At 39.0% G+C, this 22379-nt stretch overlaps 1 protein-coding gene across 1 annotated transcript in view; it reads left to right on the plus strand.

Moving 5' to 3' along the window:
* Nucleotides 1–22379, plus strand: part of LOC120225442 (lysine-specific demethylase 4C) — a gene marked incomplete at its 5' end in the record, with an annotated part of 162290 nt that overhangs the window by 108893 nt on the left and 31018 nt on the right. The window contains 2 exons of the mRNA XM_039223641.1: nucleotides 4925–4975; nucleotides 7098–7268. Coding sequence (XP_039079572.1) covers nucleotides 4925–4975; nucleotides 7098–7268 — 222 coding nt within the window. The remainder of the gene's footprint in view (nucleotides 1–4924; nucleotides 4976–7097; nucleotides 7269–22379) is intronic.

Raw genomic sequence — 22379 nt, forward strand, 5'->3', positions numbered from 1 at the left:
CTGCCCATGACTCATCTTGTTGGATGGTGAGTGACTCTTCAATGAAGCTAAGCCTTTCCCAGGTCTGGTCAGAGAAGATCTTGCCAAAGCATAGGAATCTTCCTTCCTTCTGCCACACAGAACTTCTTCCCCCTGAGTCTTTGCTTTAGGGGTCTTATGTGAACTAACTTCTCTCTGCTCTCAAAAACCCAATGGGGGAGAAAGATATTTGAAAATGCAGTGCACCTTCCAGCCTCAATACTTAAGTTAGATTCCTGTGTCAGTGTAGGTCACCTCAAAATTATCCATTTTAGTCTCCATAACTTCACCCTTCACAGAGATGCCTTCATTGATTTTCATTTATCTACTGTATCCTTTTATCTTCACCATATACAAGCACAATATTATATAAGTAATATTATTGCGATTTTTTAAATAAGGCTGTTAGAAGGTTTACTGCTGTGCCTTTAAATATTCCAGGTGATATAATCTTTTTTATATTTCAATATCAAGGAAAATTTGTCTGTTAGAGGATGAGGAAAGATTTACCATTGTTTTCTACTAAGTTTAGTGAGAATTTAACATTTCTGTCAGTTTTGAGGCTGCAGTGGCATTAACAGTTTCTGTGACTCTGTCCACAATAGAGAACACATTACCATTGTAACAGAGATCTTAAAATATTGCTTATATCGCAACTTTGAAATTAGAATATTAATAGTTATTAGGCTTGCCACTAGATAGTAGTATTTAATACATTATTAAAGAAGCACAGATATTATACCACAAATTTACTTTTCAATATTATTTCAGCATAATTGGTTTCTTTTGTAATCTTTTCTTGTTTTATCTTATGCACTTAAAAACATTGTTCTGACAAGGTGCCCACAAGCTGACAAGGTGGCAAAGGTCAGAGGTTTGTGGCACCAGACACTCCATTCTCAGTCAGCCTTCCTTGCATGTGTATAAGACTACGTCCTTGCTTCCTTGGACCTGGTTCAGATGTTCCCTGTAGTGAAGCCTGTGAGGGTCCCTTCCTGCCCTCATCCAGACACTCTCAATACTTTGCATTTCGGTCGCTATGTCTGACTTGCCTCTAGCCTGTGAGCTATTTGAGAGAAGGGACTCTCTCTTTCTTGTATTTTAATCTTCAGCACCTAGCAAGGTGCCTTACTTATAACAAGCACTCAGTGACTGCTTATTTAAATACCACTTTTTTTTCCCCCTACTCCATGTCCATCCTTGCTTTGCTTTTCCTCTTTGCATTGCTTGCCATCTGGTTCTTAACTCTTTGGCTCAGGATTTACTGCTATAGTGTACTCATCAGGTAAGCAGTAATGATTTATTTCATCCTGTTTTGTCAACACTGGCTTTAATTTTTTTGTGTGAGTTAGCCTATTGGATGTTGGAGTGCCTTTGATGAACCAGACCAGGCATTAGAAACATCTGTTTCTCTTTATTCGTATTGTGGCCATTGATAATTAGCTATCTTTTCTTTCAAGCATGGCCATCTATTTAAACATCGGTAAAGTCTCAGAAAAGTTAGAGAACTATGTAATAAGGGCCTGTTTCCTTTCTAATCCTACACCTAAAGGCAACACAGTATCAGGGAGAGAAAACACTTCTACCTTTAAACAACTGGATCCTATTACTTGTGCTGCCCCTTAGAGGTGGCTTAGTATGATGGAAAGTATAGGTATAGCAAGGAGTACAAAAAGATTTGTTGAGGGGTTTTGTTTTTATATTGTTGTTGTTGTTGTTTTAAATAGAAACGCAAACCTGAGAACATCATCTGTTTATCTTCCATGTCTTGGGAATCAGTAGTGTTTAGGTACCTTTTTTGTTATATCACATTTGGCCTAAATATAGGCGGTATAAATAAAGTCACATGAAATTTTGTAACTAAATTTGTGTATCATTCGACTTTACAAAATATTCATTTCTTCAAGTCCTTTTTTCATCTTATTTAAGTGAAAGATAAATGATGAGAGTAGTCTTTCCTTACTAAATCATTTGGCTTCAGCTTTTTTTTTTTTTTTTTGAGTGTCTCAGTTAAGTAGACCTGACTATGGATTGCTTGTTATTTAAGGAACTTAGAAAATTTCAAGAACTCTTGTATTTTATTACATTTAGTGTTTTTAATAATTAAAGAAATACATAATAAAAAGTACAGGAAAGTACATAAAGAAGCAAATAAGCAAAATCCCATTACCTGGAGTTATATCTGCTAGCAGTTTAGTATATATTTTCTTAGTGTCCTTTTTTCTTAGTTGTGTGTGTGTGACAAACCATCACAAAATGTAGTGACTTGAAACAATGACAGTTCTTTAGCTGGCGATTCTGTAGGTCACAGATTTAGGCTGAGCTCATGGGGGTGGTTCTTCTGTTCCAGGCAGATTGCCTCCTTCATCTATGATCAGCTGCAGAACAGCTTGCCTTTTCTTGGCTGAGTTCATGTCTAGCACCTCAACTCTGGTCCATGTGATCTCTCATCTTCCAGTAGGATAACTTGAGTTTGTTTACATAACAGTCTAGGGCCTCTAGAAAGAAGCAGCAATTCTTGTGCAAGGCTTCTTGAGCAAAGGCTTTAAATTGGCATACCATTACTTCAGCTGTATTCTTTTGGCTAAGACAGGCTAAGCCACAAGGTGAGCCCATATTCTAAGGGTGAGGAAATAGGGTCCAGATCCTGAAAGGAAGAGCTGCAAGGTCACACTGAAAAGGATGTGAAAACAGGAAGGAATGAAGATTTGTGGGCATTTATGCAACATACCAGTGTGTGTGTGTGTGTGTGTGTGTGTGTGTATGTGTCATGTGTACATGGATAAAAATGGACAGCATATGCAATTATACATTCTATGTTTTTCATCTCCAGAGAGGCTCCAAATCTAAGTTGCCAATTCAACTCTGTGTATACTGGGAAGTATACTGACTATACTGTAGTGGTTAAATGATTTCTTACCTGAGAAGTATCTCAACAGGGTGTAGAACAGAGGAGGTGCTCAATAAATCAGAAAAGAAAGGAAAAGAAAATGTAACTTCTGTAGGCAACTGCTTGAATTCCATTAAGTGCACTTCCTGGTAGGTTTTATTTATCCTCTGATTTCTGTCTATGTTTCTTCTCCTGGTTGATGATACCAAGGCACTCTCTGTAGGAGAGTGCCTGCCTCTGAACCTTACTATAGCCTCTCACCATCTCTGAGATCTTGGGAAAGTCCCTTGACTGTGTACCTGAGCTACCTCATCTATTTAGTGAAAATGCAACTACCTCACAGAGTTGTTGGGAGAATTTAATTAGCTCAGGTATATGGACATGTGTTGGTAACTCCACATGTGTACTTATGCCCCAGGAACTCTTTGACGCTTTTATGGAATGTCTATAATATTTTCTTATTTAACATTTTTTTCGCATCCCCAGCATTTCAAATTGGCTCTAGCTTTCTTTAAAAGAAACTGTGCTTAGGGCACTTGTGGGGATGAGCACTGGGTGTTATATGGAAACCAACTTGACAATAAGCTATTTTAAGAAAAGGTTATCTGATTGGGTGATGCCAATAAATAAATAAATAAACAAATAAAAAAACAAATAAATAAAGTTTTCCAATTACTTTTACCATTTTTGAAATTAATAATGTCATCTGAGCTAATAAATATTTCACAAGTTTGATTTGGGGAAAAAAAAGAAACTGTGCTTATTTTTTCCCCCTTAAACTGCTGTTTGTTCATTTCTGCTTAGTGCATGTTGAAGGAAATTTAACTTTCTCAGCCTTAGCCTGTGTACTAATCTTCAAAATACCATAGCTATTTCTATAATCTGATAGAGCCTCACTGTTAACATCAATAGATCCTTAGGTTTTTCTGACAGGAAATATTTTTGAGAATGTATAATCAGTTATGGGAAATGCTTGTCAATAAATTTTCTCTGCAAAAATAAATCAGAAATCCTATCACAATAGCATTATGGAAAAAAATCTGTTTTCCTCAGTACTCCCCATGAAATGGTCATGCTTGCATCTCATGGAAAGTTTTACTTGGATGAAGGCTATGTATTTAATGCTAGCCATCTTTTCAACTAGCCAGTTTACATAAATTTCAGGTCCTAAGTAGGAAGAAGGTAGCTGTAGTCTAGAGTCAACCTTTTCTCTCTCAAGTCTGTATCACTTTTCTTTTCCCATGACTGGTCACCTCCACTTTCCAGACCCTGTGAATTTTACCATAAACTTTCTTTATTCCCTCCCCTACTCGTATACATGCTTACCCCCTCTAAGAAAGAGGAACATCTTCCTGAAACTTCCCTTCGTTTCTCTTTTCCCTTTTCTGGACCACGAATGATTAGAATTAGTCCACTCCCATTTTGAAAATGTGTCTTTAACCATCCTTTACAGTTCGTTCATTCATCTTTAAAAATTCATTCTTTCACTTGTTCATTCATTCATCATTCATCCAGCAGCAACAGTGTTGTACATGCTGAGGCAGGTGTTATGGAAGAAAAGACATGTACGCCTGTCTCTGATGCATGGATTTTGCCCTGCTGTGGGAGGACCTGTCCCTGAAAGTTTATTTGGGCAGGGCTTGAAGAGAGTTGGGAGTGGGGTGGAGGCCACATTACATGTCTTCCCTCCTAAGGACCATAGCTTTGTGCCCATGTTTGACAAGAATTAGAATCAAAAGTGGATGAGATAAAGAGCAGAACAGTGATGGTTTGGGGCTGGATTCAGCCATTTGTGTGAAATCAGAGTGCTGCACAGTCATACATGCCAATTACTGAGGGACAGCAGAAAAGAGTGGCTTATTAACCTGGGCTAGGGTCTTAGGTATGTTCTCCACTTAACAAAAATGAAACCAGTTAACAGTGGCTAAGAACCAATTGCCCATAAATCTAGGTAGTTTATGTACTGTATCCTGTTTTTGTAGCAAACCTTTAATGTAAGTATTATCCCTCCTACAGATGAACAAACTGAGGCTGATAAAGGTTCAAGATCCCAAGATCACACAGCTAGTAAGTAGCGGAGCTTAGAATTCGAATCCACACCATTGTTTCCTTAGAGGGTTAATTCCAATTTTAATAAAATATGTACACAGGAACTAATATCATAGTAAAATGTAGTACTTGCAGTCCTGATGATGAGTGTTTTTAAGTCAGTTTGACAGAGAGGGACATCTACAAAAATTGCTGCCAGCATGAAGTCCCTCAGGGCCACTCTAGTTGGCCACACAGGTTGTAATGTCGCCCCCTACAGTTAGCTGCCGCCTATAGGATCCTTAGGAGCAGTCGCAGGCCCAATTTTGGAGTTATGTAACTGCAGACTGCTTTCACTCGTGTTCATTGCTAACTACATTTAAGTCATTCTCTTACTTTGAAAAGTGAGATATATTTAAAGGGGTTGGGTGGAGAATGAAACAGGAAACTAGGTATTATTTCAATATATGTCACATACTGTGGCCTAGCTATTAATGATGTCTACTTCAATCATAGTGCAGTTAATCACTACAGCCTTTTTACTGTTGTCCTTTGTCAAGATGTTCACACACCTAACTACATCAAAAAGCAAAGAAAATTTCCCCAACCAACCCAACAGTCACTGGGGAATGGTATTAAGGAGAAAAATACAGAGCACACTTTACATGTAGGAGGCTATAGGGACACTTTTTTGGAAAGGAGTCACCCCTGTATCCAAATCATGAGTACCTTTGTCCTCAGTTCCTTACTCCAGGCCCTCATCTTCCACTGGACCCATTGTGATAAGCTCCCCACTCACCTTCTCCACCTACAGCCATATAGACCTACATCATTTCTCTTCTATACATAAACCTCTCAGTGGTTTCCTTAGGCCCACAGGATATTGTCCTGACCTGTTAGGATGGCAAAGGAATGCCCTCCTCCCTTCTTCCCCTCATGGACCCTGACCTGTGCCCCTGACCATTTCTGCAGTCTCCTGCCTTCTGTCCTCCCCTCCCACACAAGAGCAGGATGTGGGGGGAGTGCCAAGTGCCAGATATTAAGTGTGGAGGGAGTGTGAGAGCAGGAGTAATCGGCATATCACCACCATCATAGTAAAGATAGGATCAGGCATGACTTGTCAGTGGTGCTAAAGCTGAGCAGATATGTATGGGAACAGGATGTTTGGGCGGCATTCAAGTTTCTCCCACAGATTGCCGATTAGGTGTAAGGGAGAAATAATTATTGTAATGTGGAGGAATTGGACTACAGTTTGTTTAGGATCAAAATTAACATCACCATTGAGAGGCAGACAGGCATCATGTGCCTCCAGATGTGCTATCCTGAGAAGAATACATTATCTGTGTGGTGTTCTGGCCAGGAATGTATAAACTTGAATCCAATCATGAGGAAACATCAGGTAAATGCTCTATTAAAAAAGGGAGAAGGGGAACTGCGTCCTTCGGAAGTATCACTCACAATCATAAAAGACCAAGACTGGCTGTGAAAATGTTCCAGATTAACAGAGGCTGAAAGAGAAGCAGCAGCATAGCGCAGACCCTGACTCCCCTGGACTCTGTGCTGGAGAGCAAGGGCAGGGCAGGACGGAGCTGGTGGGGTGAAGTGGCAGGCGTTGAAGATTGTTATTGGCTCAGTTGACAAAATTAGAACATAAGTTGTATCCATGTTACATTTACTAAAGTTAGTAACCATATTATGGTTATGTGAAGCCACATTGCCATGCTTAGAAAATACACAACTGATGTATTTAGGAGTAAAGATCTGTGATGGTGAGTGTGTGTGTGTGTGTGTGTGTGTGTGTGAGTTGTGTATTTTCTAAACAAAGGAGTTACATATGGAAAACATTGAGTATGTAAATTTACGTATATGTAAAATAGAGTCAGAATACGAAAAAAATGGAAATGGTAAAATGTTAAAAATATCAATAGGTAACAATAGGTAAATCTGGGCAAAGGGTCAAGAACATAGGGGTGTTTTTGTACTACTCATATGCTTGTAACTTTTAAGTTTGAAATTATTCCCCAATAAAGTTTAAAAATTAGAATTAAAAATCATGAATTACTTTTTCCCAAATAAGTATACCTTTTCTTTTCTGTCTCTACCTTTTGTCTTTCTTTTTTTCTATTTCTTTTCTCTCATCTTTGTGTGCCCCTTCTGACAGAAGTCCAAAGCTGCCGAGAAGGGCATCTGTGTTGGGCAGACAGTCATCACAAAGCATCGGAACACGCGGTATTACAGCTGCAGAGTGATCGCTGTGACATCGCAGACCTTCTATGAGGTCGTCTTTGATGACGGCTCCTTCAGCAGAGACACATTCCCTGAGGATATAGTGGTGAGTAAATTCCTGGGGAGCCTGCTCCCCAGTTTGCTTTTCATATAACTCAACCATCAGAACCTTTCAAAACCAGCTGAACCTTTCAGCAATTTTTCTTTCGACTTTCAGAGTAACTCATTTCACTTAATATTCAACTCAGGTGTGCTTTTTGGCACTGCAAGGAAGAACTGTTTTCTAGGAGGTTCCTAGTGTTCTTCATTCTAAATAGTAGCCATTTGAACTTGGACCCATCTTCCCAAAGTCTTTTAAGTAAGTGAGAAGTGTATGTGGATAGGAAACATCAAATACAAATTCACCTATTCTTTTCTATTACAGAGCATTAGCATATTTGAATTCCTTTACTATCTCTTTTTCTTTATGCTTAACTGGAAAATATGGCTCTTATTATTCTGACCTGACAGTGACATCTGTGATCCAACTGAAACATCTGTGGATATTTCATATGGGAATAACAAAAGTCAGTTAGGAAAAAGACTGAATTTTACTGAGTTCCTTAACTGGTCTGATATAGGATGAGTAGGTGTGTACATATGCGTGTCTGTCTGGCTCCTTCCTGTGTCTCCTCAGTAAACACCTCAGGACTTAGACGAACTCATGAATGTACCTCATGGGCTTGCTTTTTAGTAGGGTGTTTCACAAGAACACTTTCCACAAAAGGTTTTTTAAACTGAGCTCAAATCACATGCCTGAGACCAGGGTTAGTCCAGCAGTCATCTTGTTATCCTTTCTGTATTTAAGGGAAATTTATTTTGGGGTAGCCAGACCTCAATAATGTAGTTGCAACATCTGCTTGATGCTTTGCTCTTGTTTGTACTTGGAAGGGCATTTTTTAAATGATTCTTTAATAATTATGCATTATGTGTGCAATTGATAATTGAAAGTAACCATAGAAGATTGCTCATAAATATTTCCAGAATCTTGGTCTCCTGGGGAAAAAGTAACATGGATTCAATCAGCTTTGTTATATTTACGACTCTGTGCCATTAAGAGGGGCAAGTATGTAAACAAAGTGACCTTATTTGAAAGATTTCAAAGCAAACAAATTTAGACCAAAAAAAAAAAAATCTCAGGACTTGATTGTACACCAAAAGGGTGAATTGTGTTTCTTTGCAGAATTCTACCTAGAGCTTCACTTTACTGCATTGCCGTTGCCATTCATAACCAGTAGCCCTTAGGTAACACACTCTCCTTGTTAGAATTAGTTATGTCTTGAAGCACTCAATCCACAGTTATTGAGTGCCTGCTGTGTGCTGACACTGGGTGCTGGGAAAGATAATGAGAATGTGTGATTCCTGCTCCATCTAGAGGAAAGCAGGTTCGTAAATAGGTGCTTTCTATGCCATGTGAAAAATGCAATAAATGAACCAAAAGCAACTTACCACCTGTTGGGTCTGGAAGGAAGAGTCAGAGACTTGAGAGGGTTAGTAAGGGGCTGACACCAACATGTACCACGGGCCAGGACTGCTTCAAGAAAGTGTTGTACATGAACTGATTTCATCCTCACAACCCCACATGCTAGGCAGTACTGTTGTTTACATTTTGCTGCTGAGGAAACTGAGGTACAAAGAGGTAAATAACTTCCCCAAGGTCATACATAGCAAATAATTATCAGGAAAAAATATTCATTCCAATCCCAGAGTCTGGCTCCAGAGCCTCGGTTCTTAATCCCTGGGAAAAAAGGAGGAAAAGGGATGTGCAAGGGCAAGAAAGGCACAAAAAAGGCAGGAGATGGAGGCCTTGGCCTTTAGCCCTGTCCAGGTTACACACTCCCTTTAGAATTAGCTTTCTTTTGTGCAGACTGTGAGCACCGAACTGGCAGAGTCCAGGAGACTTTGCAGGGTGAGACAGAAGACTGCTGAGCACCAATCCCCAGCCTGAGCAAGTGGTTAGGTCTTTATCCATGATAGTGCTTAATAAATCCTAAATCCCCTTTCACTTCCTAATACCAATTCCATATACCAAGCCTGTTCTAAGCTTTCCTAAAATGTCTTTAGCTTGTACACTGGAAAAGAATGTCTGTGATCCTGGAACTTTTTTGAAATTCTGAAAGTCTCTTCTTTTACACCTTCTGCTTCCTCTGTCTGTGAATCTCATACAAAGATGATCTTAAGTATATGTGGCCGCCGTGAGAAGAACACAGGCCCTAAAATTCATAGGATGGTTCAGGACCACCTTGGCATTTAAGTCAATGAGAATGAAGAAGCAAAATTCTTTACTGCTTGACTAGCTGTCACTTAGCATATTTGATAAGTATTGGAGGTCGAGTGGCAGACTGTGTGTGTGGTCACAGCTGTGAGCCTTGGTGGGAGGAGGCAGCACCTGCATCTGTCTCAGGTGGTGTGAATACTTTCTGCAGGAAGAAATCAGATATAATCATCTGTGATTATATAATCTTTTGAGTTTTTACAAAATGTAAAAAAGTATAGGGGCATCTGGGTGGCTCAACCAGTCGAGAATCTTACTCCTGATTTTAGCTCTGGTCATGACCTTACCATTCATGGGTTCAAACCCCACATCAGGCTCTGCACTGACAGTGCTAAGCCCACTTCAAATTCTTTCTTCCTCTCGCTCTACCCCTCCTGTGCTCTCTCTCTCTCAAAAATAAACTTAAAAAATGTACATAACCCTGTAAAAAAATTCATAGGATTGCTCAGGACCACCTTGGTCTTCTCTCCTGCACCCTTAATACTCCATCCCACCCCATCTCTTACATTTTTGGTTACTTGTTCCAGACCTCTTATATAAGTAGGAATACTTCAGTAATGTTTTATTTTCAAATATCACATACTTTCTAATAGTATTACCATTGTTGGCTGCTGTGGCCTATTTATCGAGGTGAGGAATGAGACATCCACAGCTTGGCTTTTCTGGTGGCTCTGTAGGGAAGAATATTCTTCCATTATAAGGTTGTGCTAGGGCTCTTCAGAGAAACAGAACGACTAGGGTTTGTGTGTTTGTATTTAATACAATAAATATATTAAAGTGTGTAATATACATATTAAAAGTGTGTATATCTTAAAAGTGTATATATATTAAAAGTGTGTATATAAAATTCATTTATGTGTGTATATATATGTCATATATATGGCATTTCAAAAATGTTTATTTATTTATTTTGAGAGAAAGAGTATAAAAGAAGAGGGGAAGAGATAGCGAGACAAATGCCCCTCACCAACAACAGAAAGCCTCATACAGGGCTTGAACCCATGAATCGTGAGATCATGACTGGAGCTGAAGTGAGACGCTTAACCACCTGAGCCACCCAGGTGCCCCATATGACATATTTTTTTTCTTTCTTTTTTTTAAATAGTTTATTGTCAAGTTAGTTTCCATATAACACCCAGTGCTCTTCCCTACAAATGCCCTCCTCCATGCCCATCATGCCCATCATCACCCTTCCTCTATTCCTTACCCCCATTAGCCCTCAGTTTGTTCTAAGCATTCAAGAGTCTCTCATGGTTTGCCTCCCCCCCTCTCCCCAACTATTTTTCCCCTTCTTCTCCCCCATGGTGCTCCGTTAAGTTCCTCCTAATCCACCTATACGTGCAAACATATGATCAGTCCTTCTCTGCCTGAATTATTTAACTCAGCGTAACACCCTCAAGTTCCATCCACCTTGCTACAAATGGCCAGATTTCATTCTTTCTCATTGCCATGTAGTATTCCATTGTATATATAAACCACATCTTCTTGATCCATTCGTCAGTTGAGGGACACTTAGACTCTTTCCATGTTTTGGCTATTGTTGAAAGTGCTGCTATGAACATTGGGGGTACATGTGCCCTATGCATCAGCACTCCTGTATCCCTGGGGTAAATTCCTAGCAGTGCTATTGCTGGGTCATAGGGGAGTTCTATTGATAATTTTTGGAAGAACCTCCACACTGTTTTCAAGAGCGGCTGCACCAGTTTACATTCCCACCAACAGTGTAGGAGGATGCCTATTTCTCCACATCCTCACCAGCATCTAGAGTCTCCTGATTTGTTCATTTTCGCCACACTGACTGGCATAAGGTGGTTTCTCAGTGTGGTTTTGATTTGTATTTCCCTGATGAGGAGGGATGCTGACCATCATTTCATGTGTCTGTTGGCCATCTGGATGTCCTCTTTGGAGAAGTGTCTGTTCATGTCTTCTGCCCATTTCTTCACTGGATTATTTGTTTTTCAGGTGTGGAGTTTTGTGAGTTTCTTATAGATTTTGGATACTAGCCCTTTATCTGATATGTCATTTTCAACTATCTTTTCCCATTCCATCAGATGCCTATTAGTTTTATGGATTGTTTCCTTTGCCATGCAGAAGATTTTTATCTTGATGAGGCCCCAATAGTTCATTTTTGCTCTTGATTCCCTTGCTTTGGGGGATGTGTCAAGTAAGAGGTTGCTGTGGTTGAGTTCAAGGAGGTTGTTTCCTGCTTTCTCCTCTAGGGTTTTGATGGTTTCCTGTCTCACATTCAGGTCCTTTATCCATTTTGAGTTTATTTTGTATGTTGTGAGAAAATGATCTAGTTTCATTCTTCTGCATGTTGTTGTCCAGTTCTCCCAGCACCATCTGTAAAAGAGGCTGTATTTTTTCCATTGGATACTCTTTCCTGCTTTGTCAAAGATTAGTTGGCCATACATTTGTGGGTCCAATTCTGAGTTCTCAATTCTATTCCATTGGTCTATGTGTCTGTTTTTGTGCCAGTACCATACTGTCTTGATGATGACAGCTTTGTAGTAGAGGCTAATGTCTGGGATGGTGATGCCTCCTTTTTTGGTTTCTTCTTCAATATTACTTTGGTTATTCAGGGTTTTTTGTGGTTCCATACAAATTTTAGGATAGTTTGTTCTAGCGTTGCGAAGAATGCCAGTGTAATTTTGATTGGGATTGCATTGAATGTGTAGATTGCTTTGGGTAGTAATGAAATTTTAACAATATATATTCTTCATATCCATGAGCATGGAATGTTTTTCCATTTCTTTGTGTCTTCTTCAATTTCCTTCATAAGCTTTTTATAGTTTTCATTATACAGATCTCTTATATCTTTGGTTAGGTTTATTCGTAGGTATTTTATGTTTTTTTGTGCAATTGTGAATGGGATCAGTTTCTTGATTTCTCTTCTTGCTTCATTATTGGTGTATAAAAATGCAACCATTTCTGTATGTTGATTTTGTACCCTGCAACTTTGCTGAATTCATGGATCAGTTCTAGTAGGCTTCTGGTGGAGTCTGTCGGGTTTTTGATGTAGAGCATCATGTCGTCTGCAAAAAGTGAGAGTTTGACTTCCTCTTTGCCAATTCTGATGCCTTTGATATCCTTTTGTTGTCTGATTGCTGATGCTGGGATTTCCAGCACTGTGTTAAACAATAGTGGTGAGAGTGGACATCCCTGTCATGTTCCTGATCTCGGGAAAAGCTCTCAGTTTTTCCCCATAGAGGATGATGTTATTGAGGGCTTCTCATAAATGGCTTTTATGATGTTTAAGTAAGTTCCTTCTATGCAGACTTTCTCAAAGGCCTTTATTAAGAAGGGATGCTCTATTTTGTCAAATGCTTTTTCTGTATCTATTGACAGGATCAAATGGTTTATAGATTTTCTTTTGTTAATGTGATGTATCACATTGATTGATTTGCAAATATTAAACCAGCCCTGTAACCCAGGAATGAATCCCACTTGAACTTGGTGGATAATTCTTTTTATGTGCTATTGTATTCGATTTGCAAGTATCTTGTTGAGGATTTTTGCATCCGTATTCATCAAGGATATTGGCCTGTAGTTCTCTCTTTTTTGCTCGGTCTCTGTCTGGCTTGGGAATCAAAGTGATGCTGGCTTTGTGAAGGAGTCCGGATGTTTTCCTTTGATTTCTATTTTTTGGAATAGCTTGAGAAGAATGGGTATTAACTCTGATTTAAATGTCTGGTAGAATTCCCAGGGGAAGCCTACTGGCCTAGGGCTCTTATTTGTTGGGATATTTTTGATAACCAATTCAATTTCTTCACTAGTTATCGGTCTGTTCAGATTTTCTCTTTCCATGTGAATTTTGGTAGTGAGTGTGTGTTTAGGAATTTGTCCATTTCTTCTAAGTTGTCCAGTGTGTTGGCATATAATTTTTCATAGTATTCCCTAATAAAAATTGCTTGTATTTCTGAGGGGTTGGTGGTAATAAGTCCATTTTTATTCATGATTTTATCTATTTGAGTACTCCCTCTTTTCTTTTTGGGAAGCCTGGCTAGAGGTTTGTCAATTTTGTTTATTTTTTCAAGAAACCACCACTTGGTTTCATTGATCTGTTCAACTGTTTTTTTGGTTCTATATTGTTTATTTTTGCCCTGATTTTTATTATTTGTCTTATCTTGCTCTCCCTCTAGTTCCTTCAGGTGAGCTTTTAGATTTTGTACTTCAACTTTTTCTAATTTCTTGAAATAAGCCTGGAGTGCAATGTACTTTCCTTTTAGGACTGCCTTTGCCGCATCCCATAGAGTTTGGATTGTTGTATTATCATTTTCATTTGTTTCCACATATTTTTTAATTTCTTCTCTAATTGCCTGATTGGCCTATTCATTCTTTAGTAGGGTGTTCTTTAACCGCCATGTTTTTGGAGGTTTTCCAGACTTCTTCCTGTGATTGATTTCAGGTTTGATAGCATTGTGATCTGAAAGTGTGCATGATATCAATTCTTTTATATTTATTTAGGATTGCTTTATGTGTATGCGCACTTGAGAAGAAAGTGAATTCCATGGCCTCAGGATATAGAGTTATAAATATATCTGTCAAATCCATCTGGTCCAATGTGTCATTCAAGTCCATTGTTTCTTTAGTGATTTTCTGTCTAGTTGATCTATCCATTGCTGTAAGTGGAGTATTAAAGTCCCCTGCTCTTAGCACATTCTTATCCATACGATTCTTTCTGTTTGTGATTCATTGTTTTATGTATTTAGGTTCTCCCATGTTTGGTGCATAGACATTTATAATTGTTAGCTCTTCCTGATGGACAGACCCTGTAATTATTATAGAATGTCCTTCTTCATCCCTTGTTACTGCCTTTACTTTAAAGTCCAATTTGTCTGCTATAAGTATAGCTACTCCAGCTTTCTTTTGACTTCCAGTAGCATGATATATATTTCTCCATTCCCTTACTTTCAATCTGAAGGTGCCCTCTGGCCTAAAATGCGTTTCTTGTAGACAGCAAATAGATGGATTTTATTTTTTTATCCACTCTGCTACCCTATGTCTTTTGATTGGAGCATTTAGCCCATTTACATTCAGTGTTATTATTGAAAAATATGGGTTTAGAGTCATTGTGTTCTTTGTAGGATTCATGCTTGTGGTGGTGTCTCTGGTACCTTGCGTTCCTTACAACATTTCCCTCATAGAGTCCCCCTTAGGATTTCTTGTAGGGCTGGTTTAGTGGTGATGAATTCTTTCAAATTTTGTTTATTTGGAAAGACTTTTATCTCTCCTTCTATTCTGAATAACAGGTTTGCTGGAAAGAGGATTCTTGGCTGCATATTTTTTCTGTTCATCCCATTGAAGATCTCCTGCCATTCCTTTCTGGCCTGCCAAGTCTCAGTAGATAGGTCTGTCACCACTCTGATCAGTTTCCCTTTGTATGTTAGGGCCCTTTTATCCCTAGCTGCTTTCAGAATTCTCTCTTTGTCCGTATAGTTTGCTAGTTCACTATATATGTCCTCCAGAAGATTGATTCAAGTTACGTCTGAGGGGAGTTCTCTGTGCCTCTTGGATTTAAGTGTCTGTTTCCTTCCCCAGAATGTGGAAGTTCTCTGCTACAATTTGTTCCAGGACTCCTTCAGCTCCTTTCCCTTTTTCTTCCTCTTCTGGAATTCCTATGATACAGATATTGTTCCATTTGATTGTATCGCTGAGCTCTCGAACTCTCCTTTTGTGTTCCTGGATCAGTTTATCTCTCTTTTTCTCAGCTTCCTCTTTTTGTATAATTATGTCTTCTAATTCACCTATTCTTTTCTCTGCCTCTTCAATCTGTGCATTGGACACCTCCATTTTATTCTGCATCTCATTAATAGCATATTTTAATTCATCACAACTATTTTTAAGCTCCTTTGTCTTTGCAGCAATAGTTTCTCTGATGTCTTCCATGCCTTTTTCAAGCCCAGCGATTAATTTTATGACTATGGTTCTAAATTCTTGTTCAGTTATATTGTTTCTATCTGTTTTGAGCAGTTCTTTAGCTGTCATTTCTTCCTGGAATTTCTTGGAGGAGAGTTCTTCCATTTCATCAATTTGGGTAGCTTCCTATCTCTTGTTAGTTTTAAAAACTTGTTATGCACTCTGCACCTGTGAGTACTGCTGTATTAAAGAAGGCTCATTGCCTGTCCAGGGCCTGTCCATTCAGGAAGTGTTCTTTGAATGGTGTCTCTTGGTGTCTCTTGTTGAGCCTTTCGTTATTTTATTTCCCTACTCCTAGTGGTATTTGCGACTCTCCACCATGTGTACTTTGGCTTGTTTCTTGAGGTAGCCGCTATAACGTTTTCTCCATGGACTCTGTCTCCTTTTCCTCTCAACTCCTGGATTCTGTAAGGATTGCTATGGCTTCAGGCCTTCTCCATTTGAGTGATGGGGATGAGTGAAATGTACGGAGCTCCCCACTTCTCTGCCATCTTGCCTCCCTTCTCTATATGACATTTTTTTAAAATAAAGAATGGGTCCTCCATGATTATGGAGGCTGAGAAGTCCTAAGATCTGCAGTTGGCATGCTGGAGACCCGGGAGGGTCAATGGTTTTGTTCCAGGTCCAAATCCAAAGGCCTACAAACCAGGAGAGCTGATGGTATAGTTTTAGTTTGAAAACCTGCAAGCTTGTGAAGAGGTTATGTTTCATTACAAGTGTGATGGCAGGAAAAGCCAAATTCCAGCTCCAAGCCAGTTTGGCAGGAGGAATTCCCCCTTCTTTGGGGGGAGGGTCAGCCTCTTGTTCTATTCAACCCTTAATTGATTGGATGAGGCTCACCCCAGCTAGGGAGGGTAGTCTCCTTTACTCAGTCTATCAATTCAAAGATTAAAACAATCCAAAAATCTTTCACAAACTCACCCTGAATAATGTTTGACCAAGTGTGTGGGTACCTGGTGCCCCAGTCAACTTGACACATACAGTTAACCATAACGTATATGTTTTCTTGGGGCGTTTCAGAAGACTCTTTTCTTCACCTTGTCATATGAGAAGCTCTGACTGATTCTGCAACATAGTGTAGTTTCCTTTTCCATAAAGCAGCCACATTGTTTTGGGCGGTTCGTAGCACTTGGTAGATCCACTTTAGGACTCACATACTTTGTCCTGGTCATCACCTAGGCTTCCAAAGGCCATGTCATGGATTTTGTAAGGCAAATTTTTAAAATTTAAAGGATTATCAGGGATCAGTTGTGGTCTGGGTTTCTCACTGAAATTAATGAAAGCTACATGATTAAATGTCTTTGTGATATAGTATGTCAACTAGACCAGTTTGAGATGCGGAATTTTGATGTTATGTTTTAAGACATAATGTAAGTGCACAGTTAAGTATATTATAAATATATTCACATGTAAGTTATATTTATTCCTGTATGTGATGCAGCATGAATATGCTAACATCACCATTTTTTAGGCCATTAGTTGTCATTCCACTACCATGTGTGGTCTCTACTTACACCAGAGCTGTCTTCTGGGGCACTCTTAGGATGCCTGACACCCTAATGGGGAGTCTCATAATGTGATAAGAAGAACAGATAAGAAGAATAGAGTCAGCTCCGTTTCTGTCTCCACATCTTATAATGGTGGTGAAACAATTATTCGGTGGAAATATTAAATACATTCCACATTCCTCAGAGAAATATTGTTTTCATTAGCTGATACACCCATGGCATCTGACACTGAGGTGGAAAATGATCTTTTCTTCTGTTTGTACTTCTAATCCACACAGTGTTCTTATCAGGGGTGAGTGCCTCTGGGAAGGCTCTTTCATCAAGTGCAATATGATGTCACTGTTACTGGCTAGTGAAGAGCTAGCTTCCCTGACCTGTGGGTACTTGCTACCTAGAACAGCTGTCTAGGCACAGTGCAATTCCAGTTTTTTAACTGTGAAAGTCGCATTGAGAATATCACGTTTAATCATCCTAAGCTGTTTATTTATGTACAACATAAATATAGCCCCTTATTTAGCCTGAGGCTTTAGTAAAAGTTGCATTCCTTAGTTGTAGAATCATTGATTACAGATCATTTTATAAACACAACAGAAGAGAAATCTCTAATGCAGGCTGGCCTATCCATGTTTGAAAATAAACTTACCAGCCATGAAAATGCCTATGTTAGGATTATGTAACTAGAGGGTATTTGGAGCAGTAGGGGGAAACATTCTTTGGTCTACTAAGAAATTTCTTTCCATACCTAGATACTTTATATCCATGATAGGTAGAAAAACGTCCAAAATTTTTTCTCTCAACAATACACCTGCAGAATGTGTGTATCAACCCGGTTAAACTCCGCATGCAATCTGTAGCCGTCAAGGGAAGTAATAAAAGATGTATTGCTACATGCCTCCATCTGTCAGTCTGTGAAATTGCAACACACTTCCTGATGAATTTTTTTGTCTCCTCCTATTTTGATGGGAATGAAAGTTGCTCACCTGAGAGAATGCAATGAGCACAGTGACTCCAGGGCCTCCTTTTAGCTGCTGCTGAAACCTGGGATCTTCTCGCAGGCCCGTGCTGACACCAGAGTGATGGCTGCTTCCTTTCATCTGAACTTAGAGCTCATTTTGAGGAAGGAGGACAGTGTGGTAAGGCCTGGATGGCTCTAGGATGCACACTTAACATTCACTACTGGGCGTGAGAAGAGAAACAGGACCATTTAGAAATTTGACAGCAAGAGTCCATCACTGACATTTCCATGAGGACTTGCTAGATTTTTCAGCCTCTGTTGAAATGTGAAGGAAGCACAGGTACCATAGTCTTCAGGATTCTAGGGACAGATCGTCATGGATTCTAGGGACAGATTGTCATGGCCTTCACTCTTTCTGGTGCCATGCAGACTGAAGTTCTTAGGGCTATTTTTCTTCCCCAGGAACAGGCAAATTGCTTCAACTTTCACACCTCAGTTTTTCCCCACTAAGAAGGGAATAATAATTTCTACCTTCTAGGATTATTGAAAAGACTAAGTGAGCTAACTGCCTGAGCTAACACAGAATTGGCATAAAATCTAATATTTTATGATATTAACTTCAGTCTGTAGAACTTTTTTTCCTCCCCATCTCATTTATGCTGCCCTTTTCTGGTCTTGTTGAAATTTGATTAGAAAGTGTTAGAGAAACCAAATTCTGTCCTACTTGTTAGTTAAATGGGTGCCCGTACATGTGATATTTCACTGAATCAGCTTATCATTTCCAACTGCTGCATATAAAGCAGCCCTAGCATCTTCAGACTTTATAATAAAGGATCTAATTCACTACATTTATTCTTGTATTTTTCTAGGTTTTAAAGTGTTATTTCAGTGGCTTTTCATAACAAACCCTGTTCCAAAGTAAGTTCACGTTCTTTTCACAGACATGATACTTGCCAAGTCACAAAAAAAGCTTTGAAAAAGCTCTGTCCAAGCATCCCGAGCTTGTTGGTGGTGACACAGTTAGGTCCAGGATGCAGGTTGGCCCCAGCCTTCCATGACTTATTGCCTCCATGCTTTTGGGCGCCTTTTAAGAAGTCTGTTCTTCGTAACTTAGTGCAGCTGTGATAGAAGACCTTGTGCCTCCTTTGATGGACACAAAGTGGAGGCTGCTCAGTGTTTAGCCCCACAAGGATCCCACTTGGCAAGTGTGGGTGTAGGGGTGATTCTGAATGTTCTAGAGGCTAAAGAAAATATTTGAGGGGAGTTGATAAACTTCTTAGTTGTTCCCAGAAGCATTCTATGCTATGGGATCCTGGAAAGCGTCTTCAAATTCTTATTGGCTCCTAGATTTTGAGGTTCTCTGGATTTTCAAGTCAGTTGGAGACCCTTCTCCATCCCAGACCATCTAGATTGTGTTTCTCCAGATCGATGCCCCTTACCTTCCACTTCCCTTGCCAGTGTTGGTTTTCCTAGAATTGATGGACATTTGCTAGAGAAAGCTCTGAGGACTTCTGTTGGTTTAGGATTCTGCAGGTATGACCCACTTGGTATGTAATTGCTCAGTAGTGGTGCCCTTGGTTCTCTTTCTTGACTGTGGAGCTGAGAGTCTATGAAGTGAAAGCTTTGACAAATTCCCATTAACTTGTACTTCCTTGGGAAGCCTTTTATACTCGTAAAAGAATATCTGTTGTTACTTTGATTTTAATCAACACTTGATTTAAAGTTTACTTTAAATTCAAGTTCAGCTGACAAAGTTTATTTTATTTATGAACTTAATAATTTTTGCATAAAAAATAAGTGCAAACTCATTTGTTCCTTGGTCATCATTTATATAATGCATAAATTTAACAGATCAAATCCTAACCATTTTAAATTTAAGTAACCAGATTTCCTTGGACATCTTAACATGATGATAGTTTTAATATATATTATTCTTACAAATGTAATTTTTTAATTACAAAAATTATTATTATTACAAAAATTATTTATTTACAAATGTAATTTTTTAAGCCTTTGCTGTCCATAATGAATAAATCAGGTACCAGTTTAGTAGTTCACGTTCTCTGAATAATTTCAGAAATCTTCAAAAAACAACACATAAAGCAGTTCAGTATTTACAAAATACACTACTGCACCTTTATAAACATGACTTACAATGGAGAGACTATGTTAGAACACAGTTTAATTGATACATAAATAAATCAAATCGATGCAATTGAGGGGGAATATTATACTGTTGGCAGAGTTTATTTAGAAAAAATAATTAAAGAATTTCAAGGCCATTCAGAGGAAGAGAGTCTGGTTGTACCTATGAAGACTAAACCCAAAGTTCCTTTCACCTGTTCATTAGCTCACTAAACTGTGTGCTGTTCACTGAGGTCCCAACTAGTCTTAGAATTTTCATGAGCTGCCTCAAGTTAGTTGGGGTGGGTACTTACCAGACCCTGGAATTTTATTCACTTTTGTATAATTCTTGTGTGGCGTGTTGCATGAAAGCCTGGGGAATACTAATGGGATGTTGAAGTCCTTGCCTGAATTGGACTCCCTTTCTCTTTTATAAATTGTATGTATCTCACTGACTACAGTTCTGCAGCCATCATATTGACAGTTTCCATTTAGCACCGGTGATCCTCTGAAGAAAAAAGTGTGTCAGCCCCCTGATATCTCATGTAGGAGATTAACCAGTTGCCCTGAAGGCACAATGTCAGGTACATTTTTCTTCAAATATAAACTTCCCTCACTTGACAGTGTTTCTCTTATTTCCCTTTTGGTAATTATCTCAAAGTGATTGGTCTGGGAACTTATTCCCAGCAGACAGGTTCCTAGTATTTGCTTCCCATTCATTTTCCAAGGGAGCTTCAGGTATATAACATCTCATCTTCAGTCCAACAGAATCAAAATAAGTATCTTGAACTTGAGGGCAATATTATTAATTTCCAGTATTTCACCATCTCTTCTTAGTGCAGAACTTAAGCCCAGGAATGGTGGGCACCATGAACCAAATCTGCCCTGTGTTTGGGAATATCCAATTATGTCATTCATTCTTTTTGACATGCTTGTTCAACACTGTGCTAGGCACCATGGGAGATTCAAAGATGTTTAAACATAGGTGTAGGAGTGATCCTGGGTATTCTGGAGGCAAAATAAAATACCCAAATGGGTCTGAAACACTGAGGGGAAAAAGTTGTTCCCAGAAACATTCCATGATATGGGATTCTGGGAAGCTTATCAATTTTCAAGTCAGGTGGCCACACGGACATTACAGTGGCAGAGACCAGGTTGATGAAAGACACCTCTTATCTGTGAGGCCACTTCACCTTTAGGAATTCATGCCCCATCCTATCCTAGCCCATTTGTGCTAATTTTCATCACTGATGCTCCTTACATCCCCTCACCTCCAACCAGGAGCCAATCTGAAAGATTTTACAAGAAAAATACCCTGTTAAGGTTACTGTAAGTTCAGAGATGGAAGCAATCATGATGGGCCAGAGTTTGAAGGAAGTAACACTGGAAAAGAGAGAGATGAGCTGGGTTGCTGACTTGTAAGAGTTCTTTGTGTATTTTAGACCCAAGTTCTTTGCTGGATATTTTACATTTTTTTCTCCTAGTTTAAATAGTATTTCACTATGTAAGATTTATTTTGTTTAGCCATTTGCTGGTTGATGGACATTGGATTATTTCTAGTTTGGGGTTATTATGAATAATGCTGCTATGAACATTTGCTTTCAAGTCTTTGTGTAGACATGTGTTTTAATTTCTCTGGGATAAATATCTAAGAGTAAGATTATTGAGTTATATGGTAAGTGTATGTTTAGCTTTATAAGAACCTGCCAAACTGTTTTCCAAAGTGGCTATACCATTTTGTGTTCTCACCAGCAATATATGAAGCTATAGTTTCTCTACATTCTCACCAACACCTGGTGTTGTCAATCTTTTGGATTCTAGAAGGTATGTAGTAGTATCTCAGTGAGATTTTTTTTTTTTTTTTTGCAGGGGGAAGCAAGGGCAGAGAGAGAGAGAGAATCCCACAATGGGCAGAGAAAGAGAAAAAGAGAGAAGTAGGGTTTACCCGAAGCAGGGCTTGAGCTTACCAGAAGTGGGGCTTATCCTCACCCGAGGCACGGCTCATGCTCACCTGAAGTGGCACTCAGACTCACCAGACTCAGGGCTCAAACTCACAAACCATGAGATCATGACCTGAGCCAAAGTCAGATGCTTAACCTACTGAGCCACCCAAGGTGACCTCTCAGTGTGATTTTATCTTTTATTTCCTTGATGACTAATGATTTTAAGCATCTTTTTAAGTGCTTATTGGGCATTCAAGTATCATCTTTGTTCTTGAAAGGCTCTGTATATGAATATTTTGTCAGATGTGATTTACAAATATTTTGTCCCGGTTTGTGTCTTGTCTTCACATTCTCAATAATGTCTGCAGAGAATAAATTTGATAAAACCCAATTAATCATTAATTTGTTCCTTATGGATCATGCTTTTGATGTCATATCTTAAGAAATCTTTGTC

Source organism: Hyaena hyaena, unplaced genomic scaffold (assembly GCF_003009895.1).
Source record: "Hyaena hyaena isolate Hyena2069 unplaced genomic scaffold, ASM300989v1 scaffold_1408, whole genome shotgun sequence".
Lineage (NCBI taxonomy): Eukaryota > Metazoa > Chordata > Mammalia > Carnivora > Hyaenidae > Hyaena > Hyaena hyaena.